The 15,962-nt window shown below is 37.3% G+C and overlaps 1 protein-coding gene and 1 pseudogene across 29 annotated transcripts in view; both read right to left on the bottom strand.

Annotated features, from left to right (window-relative positions):
• The window catches only part of Rbbp8 (RB binding protein 8, endonuclease), an 86,695-nt gene that overhangs the window by 39,130 nt on the left and 31,603 nt on the right, over positions 1-15,962 (bottom strand). For all 29 annotated transcript variants that reach the window (XM_087592602.1, XM_087592607.1, XM_087592614.1 and 26 more), the window contains 2 exon segments: positions 12,756-12,798; positions 9,268-9,363 (listed from right to left, as the gene is read on the bottom strand). In XM_087592602.1, coding sequence (XP_087448728.1) covers positions 9,268-9,363; positions 12,756-12,798 — 139 coding nt within the window.
• On the bottom strand, positions 1,839-2,297 carry LOC147999651 (U6 snRNA-associated Sm-like protein LSm3 pseudogene; annotated as a pseudogene).

The following is a 15,962-nucleotide window of genomic DNA, read 5'->3' as shown; positions in this document are numbered from 1 at the left end:
AATTCCAGCCCAAATGCTTTACTCACTGGACATCTTATGAGCCCCAAGATACTTTTCTAAAGAAAGCTAAAGATTTGATTTTTAACCATTATAGTAAAAAGTAAGTCCTACCTAGTACAGAGTAGTCATGATATTTTAGGTAGCTCTGCATCTGTTTTGCTCAGTAAAACACAAGACACATCTAAATGTTTGACAATGTTTTTGTTCTATAAATATGACAGATCAGTGAATACAAAGGAAGAAAAAGTTATATTTCTTTCAAAGAAAGCAGTATTATGAGAAAACAATGACAACATATTATTACATAAAAAGATCATAGAGTATCTTTTAGTAAACTTGTAAGTACTGAAGAGAAAAGTGTATATATAATAAAAGTATGTGCAGGGGATAGAAAATATATTCTAAAATGTTATTTGTTACCTTGTAGGCAATGATATGAGAATTCTTTTAGTTTTACACACACACACACACACACACACACACAGACACACAATATCAAACTTTCTCCAACCTTACCACTTACATAATCAGAAATGTAGTTAAAATGAAATATCCTATATATCAATCATTTTAGGTAACTTTACCTCAACACTTTACAGAGTAAGCATTCAAATGTCTATGGAAATTGTAGCACAGTAGTATATGCCATAATTTTAAGGTAAGTGAAAAAAGAAAAACTAAAAGCTATATAATTTAATAAACAAAAACCTAGATATTTTATCTGAAAGTTATGGTCCTATCAACAATACTGACTTGAATGAAGAGGATTCATTAATAGAGTTATAGCTTACAGATAAAAAAAACAAAGAATTGGTCTCTTGCCAATTGGTCTCTTAGATGAAATATATTCTGTAGATAGTCCTTGAGGTACCCGGGGCTTTGAAATCATGACACACATAGAATATATAGCCCTTGTTAGGCAGGAGTGAGTTCTAAGACAACCTGATCTACATTACAGTTCCAGGCCAGCCCAGTTACACAATGAGTCCTTTCCTCAAAATAACAAACATTTATAAGAGATCTTGGAAATTAAAAATATCAGTAGGGAAAAATCCCAATCAAACAATAACAACAAAACCCAACAACTTGAGAGAAATCCGCCACCAAAGTCGTATAAAAATGCAAAGAAAAAAGCCTAGGGGATGAACCTAGAACATCACATAACATATGCTCTAAAAGAAAAGGGGCATGAAAGAAACAATCTATTTATCAACAAAATTCCAGAGTGCAATCTGGTAACAATGTAACAACATTTATGTTTTAAGGGTAAGTTAACTGAAGCAGCGAGTAGACACCACTGACTCCAGGAAGAGTAAAAGCAAGGTGAAACCTTAGTGTCCTCTTGTAACACACCAGTGAGTCAGCCTCATGAAGGAGAAGGAGAAGAAAGCACAGATGTGAAAATATGGAGTATGATCTACAGTAAAATAGAAAAGCTAAAGGAACTCTTTAAAACATGAAAGGAGTATAAACTGTCACTGTTTAGTGTAAGAGAAAGCAATATCCTCTAGTTTGTCTATTATTGCTAGTTTTTCTCAGCAACTGCCACTCTTAAGAAAAGGAGTCAACTCTTGATTGTTTATAAATTTTAGTTTATACTTATATTTAAGTTGATATATTGAAATTTTTTTTTTAAAAAGGAAACAGAAAAACATCCTGAAAGTAACTACAAGAACAATGGGCAAACCAACTCTTGAAAAGAGCAAGGCAGTCACACTGGCTGGAGAAAGGAACAGGGCATTTCACTGGACAGCGTGTGAGTTACTTGCAAATGAACTTCTTTGAGGGTAGAGGGATCCTCAGGTCATTCCTGACTCTCAGATGTGTGTGAGCTTCTCTCTCTGGGGGTGACCTATACATCTCAAGAGGCAGTCTCCACTTTCCTACACAGGCTCCATTTTTTTTGTCACAGCCAACTCTCAATAGAGGGCGACTAGAACAACACCATCTCCCCGGACAAAGAGCATGGGGATGTTCCGTTGTGTGGATTTATCTATCTCTTCATACGTCTCCTCATCAATCTCCATTGTCATCAGCTTCTTCTACATCTCCCAGGATCATATTTAAGTGTTGATCATAGGCATGTAATCTGCCTCAAAGCTCTTGGTTATTTCTCATTTTCACATAAATTCACTCATCCAAGCTGAGCCTGATAAGCTCGAGGGGCTCCTCTGTGGTATTGGTGGTGCTGCTGCTGATCTACCTCGCCCACCATGTTTCAAATGCTGTGCCCTTTCCCTGAGATATCTTCACCACAGTAACAAACATGCTCAATTGTTTTACCCCTGCCCAATGATTTAAATTTATTAATTTTATTCAATAAGGTTTCAATGAATACTACTATAGTGTATTCAGTAACCAATATATCATTTCTTTTGCATAACTCATAGTCTACTAGAGAAAGGCAGGTGATACAATAGTATACAGAAAAGTAATCTGGGTCACATTTTGACAGTAGAAATACAGAAAAGCATAAAGACAATCTAGGTTCTGAAGTTAGAGAACAGTTGTAAAATCATAAATCTTCTAGTTCGTCAGTGGTGGGGAGGATAGTGAGTTGAGTCCTGAAACAAGGTCACTATACTGAAGCTCTCCATTTTGGCTAAGTTGGTTGGTGACAGATTTCTCAGGATCCACCTCCAACAATGAGCTGGGGTTACAGCAATGAGCACTATACATGACTTTTGAGTACATAGTGGGGATTCAAACTCAGATCTTCATGCTTACAAGAGCAAATGTGTTTATCTACTGTCAACCCAGTCCCCAGTCTCAATGGTATTTCTAAAAGTAAATTCTAGGGCTGGCAAGACAGCACAGCAGGTAAAAAGTCCTTGCTCTGCCTACACGATGACCTGAATTGGACCTCCAGAATTTATGGTAGGACAGAACTGACTCTTGAAAGTTGTCTTTTGATCTCTAGTGGTGAACCCACCACATATACACACAAATCATGTATTCACAATAATGAAACACCTTTTAATGTATTCTATTTGCTTTTCTACTACAATAGCTGTTAGATTTAGTGAAAAATTATGGATTCCTAAAATTCTATATGTGTAATAGGAAAACATAAAGGCACTATAGCTTGTTTATAGTTTATGAAATTATGAACTTTTTTTGAGACAATATCTTATATGTAGTCAATTCACAGAGAGCTGCCTGCCTGCCTTTGCTTCCTGAGTTCTTGGATTAATGGTAATGAACCACCAAGCATGGCCTTAAAATTAGAATATTTTATTGGCACTGGGCACAATGAATTTCATTATGACACTTTCTATATATACTGTAACATGATAACATTCATACTCTTGATTTCATCTCCTATTGTTTCTTTTCTCCTGTCCGAAAAGTGTCTGCTCTCCATTGGAAAAAGGATTCCACAAACGAAAACATGTAGTTGTTTTTCTAAGTATAGCTATTTCACTTTACATGATGTTCTACAATTCCATGTATTCTCTTGCAAAGATATAATTTCATTCTTTTGGCTGAGTAAAAATCCACTGTGTATATTTGTTTTTTAACAAAGAATTTGTTAAAGGGTACATAAGTTAATCCCATAACTTGGCTTTTTAAAATTGCCTTTTCCCTGTTTCCTGTGGGAAGTGTGCTCGTATGTTTGTATGTGTGCACTGTCAGGTGTGGGGTGCAGGTGCACATGAGTCCTCAGTCAGATGTCAGGGACCATCTCAATAGCTCTCCCATCTTTATTGAGGTAGGGCCTCTCAACCAATCCAGATCACAACGTTATGGCTAATGTCCCTAGCTGGCCTGCTCTGAGGATCCTGAACTCACTCTAGCATGTGAAGGGAAGCTTTAGCCAAGCTATTTCCAAGACCTAACCTGGCTATTGTAAATAGTCTCACGGTAGGTGTGGAGGTGTAGGTATATCTCCTGAATATTCTGCACACACCCAGGAAAAGCATGACTGGTTATGTGGCAGTCCCATTCTCCACTTTCAAGGAACCTCCATGCTGGCCTTCATTTGGACTAGATTAATTCCCTTCTCATTGAACAGTGTTAAAAGGTTCTTTGCCTTCAAAATCCTTGCTAGATTTGACGTTTTCTTGATGATAACCATTCTGGCTGGATTTTAAATAAAATCTCAATGTAGCTCTGGTTTGCATTTCCTTGATGGATAAAACATGTTGAATACTTTTTTTCCTTCCACTTCTGTATTAGCTATTTTATATCTTTCAAAACCATCCATTCAATTTTCTTGCCTGTTAATTGATTTTCTGCTCTCCTGGCATTTGAGTACCCCATATATTATGGAGATTAATCCAACGTCAGATGAATAGCTGGCAAATATTTTCTCTCCTGCAGGCTGTCTCTTCATTCATTATTCCTTCTGCTGTGTAGAAACTTTCTCATTTCATGCGCTCTCATTTGTCAATTTTTATTATGTTCTGAATTATTCTAAAGGAAGCTTTTACTCCACCAATTTCTAGGCTCATTTATTTTCTCCTAATTTCTTCAGTGGTGCAACTTCTGTAAATCACCTCCAATACTGGTTAAAAGGACTGAGTCCAAGCCCACCTTTAGGATAAGAGGTGGAGAGGAGAGAAGGGAGGCTGCGGCACTAAGGAGAAGGAATGGTGGATGCAGTGGGGGCTTTGGGTGTTTAAAAACAGGAGCAGCAGGACTTGGCTTCTGTAGCCCAGATGGCTAGTGCTTTAAAAATTACAACTCCTCACCATCTCATTTGCTTTATGTACGGGGCAGTTCCTAAAAAGCAAACACCATTTGTTTTACATAAGCATTAAGAAATGAGAATCAAGGGCTCCCTTTCAAGCTGCCCTTGTGCTCACTTGCATCTGTGGTCCTAGCAAGAAAGCATCCCTTGTACCAATGAAGAAAAACTCATAAAAGTTAAACGTGGGTACTGATGCTTGATTTCACTCCCGCAGGCTCTGCTGGAGCATTCAGAGAGGTTATGAAAGTGAAATGCACTACAGGGAAGACAGCATCATAGGTTTAACATGGTGCTCACAGCCTATGTGCTTCCCACTATGGTAGTCTCCACAATATGAGCAGTAATGCAGGTGCCACTGAACAGGGGTCGGTATGGAAGGCACTGCACTAATGAACTGCTTCATGTAATTTTTAAAAAGAAGGAAAATCCCTCCTTTTAAGAAGATGCAGCAAGCATCGAAACGAATGCCTGGAATTTTTGATAAAGCTGGGCTGGAAGTAGCACAGTTGGTAGGATACTCACTGCAGAACCTGGGCCAGCGCCCAGCACCACAGAGACTGGGTGCAGTGGCACCGCACACTGTAACTCAGCACCTGGGAGGGAGGCAGGGATGGGAGACTCAGATTCAAAGCCATCCTTAGCTCTACAGCCCAGCCTGTAATATATGAGACCTTGTCTAAAGAGGAAAAAGAAAACACATTTTCACAAAATAGATGTTATTTTTTAACATTCTCAACAAAGTATCAGATTTTATAGCTTCAAGCTCGTTCTAGGAAGCTGGAAAGATGGGTGTGGTTCCCAGCAGCCAGACCAGACATCTCACATCTGCCTGTTTCCCTCTCCAGGTGATCTGACATCCTTTCTGGACTTCACAGGTACCCTTATACATGTGCACACACACATACACACACACAGATATACATGTGCACATAAATGAAAACATAAAGTAAAAAAGAAAAATTAAAACCTTACTCTATGAACCATTCTTTTTTGTTTGTTTTTTAAAGATTTATTTATTTATTTAATACATGTGAGTAAACTGTCACTGTTTTCAGACACACCAGAAGAGGGCATCGGATCCCATTACAGATGACTGCTGGTCAGGTCACAAGAAAGTAATCTAGTTTTAAAGAAATGACATAATTAAAACTAGTCATCTTAATTGTGTAAGGAAAATAATTTAGAAAACATTTCCATGGGAAATAGATATACTGACACTTCTCAGAAAGAATGTAGGATAGAAAACTCACGTAAGAAAGAAGTACAAGGGCTGGAGAGTGTACTTATATACATTAAATAACATTTAACATTTAAAAACAACAAAGAAGTCCAAGCTGGTGAAGCGGTGCACACTTCTAGTACAGCCTTTGGGAGGCAGAGGTGGGCAGACTGATGTGAGTTCAAGGCCAGCATGGTCTACATACACCAAGACAGCCAGAGCTACATAGTGAGACCCTGTTTCAAAACCACCCCCAAATATATACAAACAAACATACATACATACAAACATACACACACACACATACATACATACATACATACATACATACATACATACATGAATGTGCACGATACAGAAGCTAACTAAACTGGAAGACCAAATAAACTACATAGTGAAACACTTTTGTAGACTCTGGAAAAGGTGGATCTTCAAGGGAAGAAATTGAAAATCAATTGTATGAAGTCAGTTCAAGCAAAACAAAACAAACAAAAAACATCTTGAAATTTATTTCTACACTTTGGGTCCTAAATAACTAGCTAATGACTAACTACACAGGAAAGATATGGCAAATCCATATAATCAAGGCTCTTTTTTTTTTTTTTTTTTTTGCAACAACTTACACTGTAGCCCAAGTAGGGCTGAAACTCACTCATCATATGGCACAAATTGGCCTCCCACATATGGTAATTCTCCTGCCTCAGCCTCATTATAGATGTGAGGTAGCACTTGTAGCTAATACTATCAGCTTTGGAGCATGGCGGCCATTAAATTATTTATCTCTTACCATGAGGAGTAAAATCACTGGCCCCATCTTGTATAAGCTGAGATCCTTTACCTGGTCCCACAGGTGAACATGTAAGACGGCAGAAGGTAAGATTCCAAGTGTGAACAGAACAGATACGGTGGCTCGATAACGTTAGCCCACTAAGCAAAGCACACTAGGCCCTGCCTTCCTTACCGTTCGTTACCCGTGGACATCTGACAGCTCTTCTCCACTCCTGCAGCTCACGCTTCATCCACCCAGGCTCCCACTCCATTTCTTTACTTCCCAAACCCACTCTGACGTGTGCCTCTCAGAGAATCCAGGGCAGCAGATACACTTACTAATGCAAGCCCTAAGTTTTTATATAGGAATCACGAGAGGGGAGAGATAAGCTCTTGCCATTATTTCCTTTGTTACAGAAAAAGAAAAAACATTAGTTATGGGAAGTGGCATGGAGGACGGAAGGAAAGGAAAGTGGGGTGGGAGGAGGAAAGGAGGGGAGGGGAAATGTAAAGAAGAAAGAGGAGGAAGAGGAAGAAGGCAGAGCCTGTGCTCAGCATTCTTCCCAAGTCCTCCAGCACATAACCACGATGGAGTGCTCTGTTCATACTAACAGAAGAGCAATTCAGGACTTCTTTTTCATTGCTGGGCTGGGGAACTGAGGGATAGAGGACTTTCTAGCTCTGACAGCGCGGCTGGAGACGGCTTAAATCTGGGTGCACTATATAGTGTACTAGAGTGCCGAAGGTTAGACTTACAGTCACCAACTGATATAGTACAGAAACCTTACTCAACTTGCTATAAATTGGTTTTATTATCTCATTTAATTTTCAAACTGCTCCTTCAAGGAAATTATTCTTCACAGCATGCCCTATAGGTCTAACTTTCCTTTACTTAAATAGCCTGCTTTTCCTCTTTTTTTTTTTTTTTTTTTTTTTTGGTCCTCTGAGACCTATGGAGCTCAGCTCAGAAAATACACACGGTATTCTACTTGGCATCTCCACGTGGATGCTACTGGCTCCCAGTCACCCACCCCTTGTCACTCCCTTGCTAACTCTCCAATGGCTTCCATCACAATGAGAATCTAAACTTGTTGCCCATGTCCACACACAACGTACTGAAGATCTGCAGTCTTATCTCCCTTCCCTCACCACGTTTGTTCTGTAAATCAGAACTATGGGAGATTTTATGTTTGAATACTTGAAATTTATTTCTACCTTAAACTAAGTTTTGTTTTGGGACAAGGTCTCAATACGTAGCTCTGATTGGCCTGGAACTCACTGTACAGTCTATGCTGACTTCAAATTCAGAGATCTACCTGCCTTTGCCTCCCAAGTGCTGGAATTGAGGGCATGTGCCATCATGCCTGGCCTACCTTAAAATTTTATATCCTATCTCCTTTAGTCTCTTGCTTTCTCAGCTAACTATCTCCTCACATCCCTTTTATTCAGGTTTTATCTCAATAGCACTGCCTCAGAAAGGTCACCCTTTGACCATCTATAAGCAACCTTTCTATAGTCACTCAAATATATCATTTAACTACATTTTCTTCATAGCACTTCATATATGAAATCTTCTTATTGCTAGTTATTTGAGTATTTCCAGAATTTGACAATTAAATATAAGGTCCATAAAATACTAAGGAGAATAATCCTCCAAGTCCCTAGAGCAATACATAGGATAAAACAAGGACAGAAATATTTGTTATTAAATCTTAGTTAAAGATACAGTGGAAAGTTAGAATATATATGTGATCCGAAAGCACGTAGATCTTTTCCACAAAATTTTTTACAAAATACTGCATGTTCAAGTAAACTGATATTCTCAAAGCCACCATATAGATGGCATTCACCTTCAGTTTGTGAATATGCAGAATACTAGACTATTTTACGATCATATAGCAGGTAAAGGCTCTTTCTGTCAAGTATGATAACATTCCTGGAACCCCACAGTGTTCTCCGACCTCCCCATGTACATCCAGGCATACAACACGTGCACACAAAATAAGTAAAACAAGAAATTATCTCACCACTAAAGAAAAAAAAATCCTAGTTCAAATCAGTTAGCCTTTTGGTAGGTAACACATTTGAAAATAAAACGTACTTAATTCTAAAAGTATTTTTAATTCTTGGTTATAGATCTCATCTGAGTGGGGGAAAAAGGTCTATGTACAAGGGCTGACTGTGTTATCTCAGGAATATACAGAGAAAAATTCCTATATTGAAGGGAAGTGAAAAACTATAAAAGAAAAGAAATCAGAGTAAGAAAAGATAGCAAAAATACAATTTATTAGTTTCCATATACTTAGAAATTAAAGGAAATATAAGCTCTGGATTAGGACATTCCACCTTGCAGCTCCCCTTATATCTAACATTAAAAACAACATTTATAGGCTAAGCTATGACTGCTAAACATGGTCGGAAACCACATATAAAACCTGGGAGTATATTGTCAGTCTATAAAGAACTTACTCAACGATGGCACAAGGCTACGGGAGAAAAATCACTCCCAACCCCAGAAATGATTAAAAGTAAACCCAATGGACTCCACTGAGGAGGAAATACTTTCTCATTCAAGTATCAAACTTACCTATCTTCTAAAATTTTAATGGTTTCCTGAAGAACTTTTTGCTGGTCTCTCAGCTGTTGATTTTTGGTGAAGAATTCTTCTAGTCTCTGTGCATCTCTAAAGTTAGGAAAATTTACAGAAAATTATAAAGACAGTTCTGATATTATAACTCCTAAATTTGACCTAAAAAACAAAAAGTCCCAGCAACTACATGGTGGCTCATAACCATGTGTAATAGGATCTGGCATCCTCTTCTGTTATGCAGGCAGAAGAGTGTATATAATAAATAAATAAATGTTTTAAAAAATTGTAATATTTCAGAAAGTACAATCAATAGGTTGACAGGAAAGATCCATCTTAATAAAACTACAGTCCTTCAAAAACATGTAGTGAAAGTAATTTAAAATGTATAATCAAATGGTAAGCACAGTAATTTCTGAGTTTTAGTACTTCTTAAAAATGATCTTCACTTTCACTTTAAGGATGGCATCTGAATTAGTGGCTGTATTTCAGGATTTACGACATTAGTAACTGTAACACTCACTGACCCAAGGAACCATATAAAAGATTTCATCCTGTTTTTATTAATCAATTCTGAAACATTGACCCAATTAGGAAAAGCCAACCACTGGTGCTGGAGAACACTGCTCTCCTAGAGGACTCAGGTTTGAATCCTAGCACAACCATCTGGAACTGCAGTTCCAAGATCAAAGACCTTTTCTGGCCTCCACATGCATCAGGCACACACATGGTGCACCGCGATATATGCAGGCAAACAACCATACACATACAAATAAAGACAACAAAAATAAAACTCCTTTTTAAGAAGAAAAAGTAAGCTGGGCCGTGGTGGTGCATTCCTTTAATCCCAGTATTTGGAAGACAGAGACAGGAGGATTTCTGTGAGTTTCAGATGAACCTAGTTTACAAAGTGAGTTCCAGGACAGCCAGGGCTCCACAGAGAAACCCTGTTTGAAAAAAGAAAAAAAAAAAAAAAAAAAAAAAGACAAACAAAGAAGTAACAGTGACAACATTTATAAAGGACATTAAAACAGACAAAAAATAAAGCTGAAAATTACAGCATTCAAGTGCAGTTCAGAATTTTAAAATGCAATCAGCTCAAAAAAATTTAGCAGCAAAGAAAAGTTTATTCCTAAGTAAAACATATTCCCATTATATTTCAAGTGGATAGGAAAATAAATTTTACATATTAATAAAATAATCCTATTTTTTGTCTCATCCAATAAAATGTACTAGCTTTGGAATAATGTACACCATAGGGAGAACTTAAACATAAAATTTTTCTGAGGTCACAAATACAATTCATTATATTCACATAATACACACACATGATTCATAAATATAAGGCAATACCATTAGTATTAAAGGCCATTAAAAGGCTGGACAGTTTGCAAACTTCTTTTTTGAGGGGGAAGGGGAGGGGTCAAGACAGGGTTTCTCTGAGGAGCTCTGGCTGTCTTAGAACTCACTCTGCAATCTAGGCTGGCCTCCAACTCAGAGATCCTCCTGCCTCTGTTTCCCAAGTGCTGGAATTAAAGGTGTGTGCCACCACCATCAGGCTTTGGGAGAGCAGGGGGTCAGTTTATGAAACATAACATTTGTGTCCTGTAAGGAACATTACGCTCCAGGAGCTGCACTAGTAATGACTTTCTCCTGGCTCCTTTGCGAGGTGGCAGTCAGACTGTGGCAACATCTTCAGCTCCCCATTCGACGGCCACTGTGCCAGCTTACTTCTTGCTAAGATTAATCTTCATTTTGTCACTGTTTAGTAGTTTGGAGGAAAGAAGTTGATATTTTCTAATATTTCATTTTGGAAACAATTTCAGACTTACGAACAAGTAAAGCATCAACATAAAAAATTAACACCAATAACGACAATGTTAAATGGAAACTAATTAAGAAAGCCTGATTAAATTTTGCCAGCTGTTCCTTTACTATGACTTCTCTTTCATGTTTCCTTCAACCTGGAAACATCTCTGTCACATCACTGCAAACACTGCATAGTTATTTTGTTGATTATGTTTCATAAAACAGTTTTGCTAAGAATATGAGAAAAGCAACACGGTGCTATTCTTAATAGGCCACATCAAGAAATACGTTAGGCAGACACATCTCCTTATTAGTGATGTTAACTTGATCTTGACTTGTGAAGTCTGCTGGGTTTCTCGGTTGCAATGACACCCCTGCCTTTGTAGCTAGTATCATGTAAAGAGACACTTTGAGGAATTTGTAAAATGTATGAATATGATTTCTTTTCAAACTTCACATATTTTATAGATAAAGACTGTTTTGCATGTAAGTATGTTATGTGTATGCCTGATCCCTGAAGAGGTCAGAAGAGAGCGCCAGGTCCCTTGGAACTAGAGTTGCAGGCTATTGTTAACAGGCACATGGGTGCTGGAACTGACCCTGTTCTATGGAGAGCAGGCAGTGCTCTTCACCGCTGAGACGTCTCTCTCTCCCCACAAGCACCGATTCTTCTCCTACTTATCGTACTTATTTTAGGTTTAATGGATGGTTGTTGCCTTTAACAATTGCTGTAAAGCTTGCTATACAATGATTTTTCTGTGTCTACAATTCTTTCTACACTTACTGAAATCCCGCTAATCAAGAGTCATCACTTTGTTTTAGAGGTCTGTAACTGATCACTATTTCCAGTTGTCTTACACTTAACTACTGTGAGGTTTTTCACTTTCTTTGTTTTTACTGTTTGTGACAAGGTCTCATGGAGCCCAGGTTACATGGCTCCTACTGTGGAGCCAAGGATTACCACCTCTCTTCTCGCCCTCCTAAGTGCTGGTGCTACAGACATGTCTGACCAGGGATTACCACCTCTCTTCTCGCCCTCCCGAGTGCTGGTACTACAGACATGTCTGACATGCTTGGTTTTCATTTGGTACGAAGAATCAATGCAGGGCTCTGCTCATGCCAAGCAAGCAGTCTACCGCTGAGCTGCAGGATCGATCATTGAGTAACGGTTAGCATACCGCCATTCTCACTATGACTTTCTTTTTCTGGCACCACAAACCATTATAGCTCATCTTGAATGCTATAAACCTCACATGGCTATCACTATTTCTCCAAAGACATAGGTTCCTTAAAACTATGTATTTACTTACTTATTTCACGTGTTTGAGGATTCTGCCTACATATATGTCTGTTCACCACCCGTGTGCCTGGTGTTCTGAGGCAAAGAAAGCCTCAGATCCCAAGACTGGAGTTGACAGTTATGAGCCACCATTTAATCCTACTAGCACTCAGAATTCAAGTCCAGCAGAGTCTACATAGATTTCAAAGTCAGTCAAGGTGACATAGTTTAAAATAAACAAGAGTAACACACCCACTTTCACAATTAATTAGCTCAAAGCTAATTTATTTTTAAGTAAGACATAAGGCTTTTCTTTGTTTTTTGCTTTTTTTAAATGAGACTGGCTATTAGTATCAATTAATTAATAAATAAGACATTGGCATTACATACTGATACTTACAAAATTCTTTCCTTTTTCAGTTTGGTTACTTTGATTTGTAAACCTGCAAAGTAACAAAAGAAAAAAAGCACAGTATTTTGTTACACATTGTACCAATTCTAAAGCAGTTTTAAGTTCCTTTATGAGGCAAATGCTACACTATTAAGCCAATTTAGACTAGCTTCTGAATACTGAACCCAGTCCCATTTGATGTACAGTGTATTCCCCTTACTTGTACCCTCAGGCTAGGAAAATAAATCTGCAACATTATTGCTTTTAGTCTATTATATGACAGCCAAGTAGATTAAAAGTGAGTTATTTCCTTTCTAATAGTGAGAGCAAACATATAATTATCAGTTCACTATAAACTTGGGTCTGTGTTCTGACATAGCCTACATATTTGCTAACAGTAATAGTGCCTATGTAGGCTCAAGTCTCTGGGGATTAAGCTAGATTGTGGCAGGAAGTTCTGGATTAGAAGCAAAGTTGCTTATAGAAAAGTACTTAAGAAAGGACACTAGAATTTTTAACTCTAGACATATGTACTTTCCAATTTTAATTAAGTCTGATTAAAAATGGCAAGGGAAAATATGGATAAAAGTAATAGGGCATTTCTAATTTTCATGGTAGTAACTAATAGAAAAATAACCAGTAAATGAGCATGAAACACTTGCTAAAACAACACACACGGCCTACAACACTACTAGCAACTAAATATAAATGCAAACCAAATAGTTAATTACTAATTACAAAAATGAAGGGGTTATAAAACTATAAAACCATACTTTCCTGAAGATATAAGAAACTAGTATAGTCTTTGGAAAACAACTTAGCAATATATCAAAAGTTGTTCTCATTAGTATCTGATTTCTTGGGTTTTAACCTATGTAGAAACACATAATAAAAAATTCAATGTTAAGCAATAAAGTAGAGATGTCTACATAAAATATATATAATAATAGTCTGGAATAATAATCTGTTTAATAAACCAAACTATCTTAAGTATATTAAACAATCTTTACAATATTCAAAAAACTCTTGAAACACACACTGAACTGGACCCTGTGGCACATGCCTGTAATATCAGCACTTAGAAGGCTAAAGAGGGATGCTCGCAAATTTGAGATCATCCTGGGATACATAATTGAGCTATCTTAAAAAAAATAGTGTCAAATTAGTTGAAGTTTTCTAGTTGAATATAGCTTTTCTTTTCATCCTCTGCAAATCTGATTAATATAAGGAGAATAAAAGGACTTTGATTCCTAATTAAGTTCATATTATAACATTCTGTAATTTTTTCAACTACAACTATTAAAATTAATTTAAAAATAAATTGCCTAGAAATTGTTAACATTCTCTAAGAGTTTCATTTCCTTTGTTTTTTTAAAAGTTGGATCTCCCAGATTGGAGAAATGGTTAAGGCAGTTAAGAATACTGACTGTTCTTCAGAGGAACAGGGTTTGAGTCCCAGTATCGACATGGTGGCTCACAACCACTACAACCCCAGTTCCAAGGAATTTGATGTTCTCTTTTGATCTTCATGGACATCAGGCATGCACATGACACATATGCATACATGCAGGCAAAATACTCATGCACATAAAATAAATCTTTAAAAAAAATGGGTCTGAAGAGATGGCTGGTGTTTAAGAGCACTGGCTGCTCTTCCTGAGAACCAGGTTCAATTCCTAGCACCCACATGGCTGCTTATAATTGCCTGTAACTCCAGTCTTAAGGGATCTGATATGCTCTTCTGTCTTCTATGGGGACCAGGCATAGGTACATTAATGCAAAAACAATCATAAAATACATAAAATAACATATACTTAAAAAATTTTAAGACAAAGTAGCTTAAGTTGCTCAGATTGACCTCAAACACAACTATGTAGGCCAGGTTGGCTTCAAACAAGAAAATCTTAAACAATTAACTATTAACAAGCAAAATTTGGATAGATCTTAAAGGGGACTGTGTTGAGTAAAATTTGCCAAATTCAAAGGGGTTCTTTTTGTATGACTCTATTTACTTAACATTCTTGAAATAAAATTAGATAAAGAAAAGATTACTAATGGCAAGAGATTGGAGAAGAATGGGAGAAAGGAGGCTACAGATCTAGATAAGTGGCATGGAATCTTGAGAAGTAGACACAATGTATATATTACCAAATTGTACAGAACCAAACACACAAGTCTAAGTTTCACACACACATAAGTATGCATACAGAATGGACGTGATCTGAATAAAAGTAGTAAATTATAACAATACAAATGTCTTGGTTGTGATAACATATGTGTCTAAGATAAAGTATAGCCAGGTATGGTGGTTCACACTCATAATCTCATCCTTAGGAGGTTAGGCAAGAGGTTTGCCATGAGTTTAAGGCCAAGCTGGGGTACAGAGTGAGCTCTTAGCTCAAAAACAAGCAAACAAACAAACAAACAAAAAAACAGTCAATGCACTGCCAGTAGGAAAACCTGTGGAAAGAGTACATGAGATGCCTTTGCATTCTCTGTTATAATTACATGTGAGTCCATGATTAGCCTGAAATAAAAGGCAATAATAAGAAAAAGTGATTTACTTTTAAAATATTTGTGAGATAATAAAAAGGAAAGACTGTGCTATAATTGGCAAGAGTAAACTGGTTAAAAAATGCTTTGGTTAAAAAAAGCCTTCCCAGCTGCCAAGTTGCTGAGCTGAAGAGAGCTTCCTTGTCGTTGGGTAAGGGTGACAAACTCAAGAGACCTTGGAAGCCCTCAGCAAAGCAGCCCTCCTGCAGAACAAGAACTATGACCCCCATTAGAATGAAGACTACAGTCAGCAATTTCTGTCTCTTCTTCCCAATTGTGGGGAATTTTTAATTGATGACAGATTTTCTTGTTTTTAATTTTGGCTAACGTCTAAAACTCAGGTCTGCTTCTGCAAGTGAAAAGTAGCCAATGATGAAATGGATTCTGGCCATGAAATAAAGATTCTTTATTTTTTTAGAAAAGAAACAATGAAGTGGAAAATCCATATGAACTTCAAAAGAGGATTCTTGAGAAATGTGGAAAGACTACTCTTTTATCTTACAAGCATTCAACACCTGTGAGGCATCTGTTCTGTCACGTACGTCAGTCTGAAACAGGCTTGTATGTGTGTATGCGTGTGTTTAAATTTTAGCATTTGCTATTCATCAAGCCAATTAGGAATGTACAATTAGAACCCCTATAAAGTGTGCTTTAATCCTGCTC

Source organism: Rattus norvegicus, chromosome 18, assembly GCF_021556685.1.
Source record: "Rattus norvegicus strain SHRSP/BbbUtx chromosome 18, alternate assembly SHRSP_T2T, whole genome shotgun sequence".
In the NCBI taxonomy this organism is placed as follows: Eukaryota; Metazoa; Chordata; class Mammalia; order Rodentia; family Muridae; genus Rattus; species Rattus norvegicus.
The sequence above is the reverse complement of the archived record's forward strand: the minus strand, read 5'-3'. Positions and strand labels throughout refer to the sequence as shown.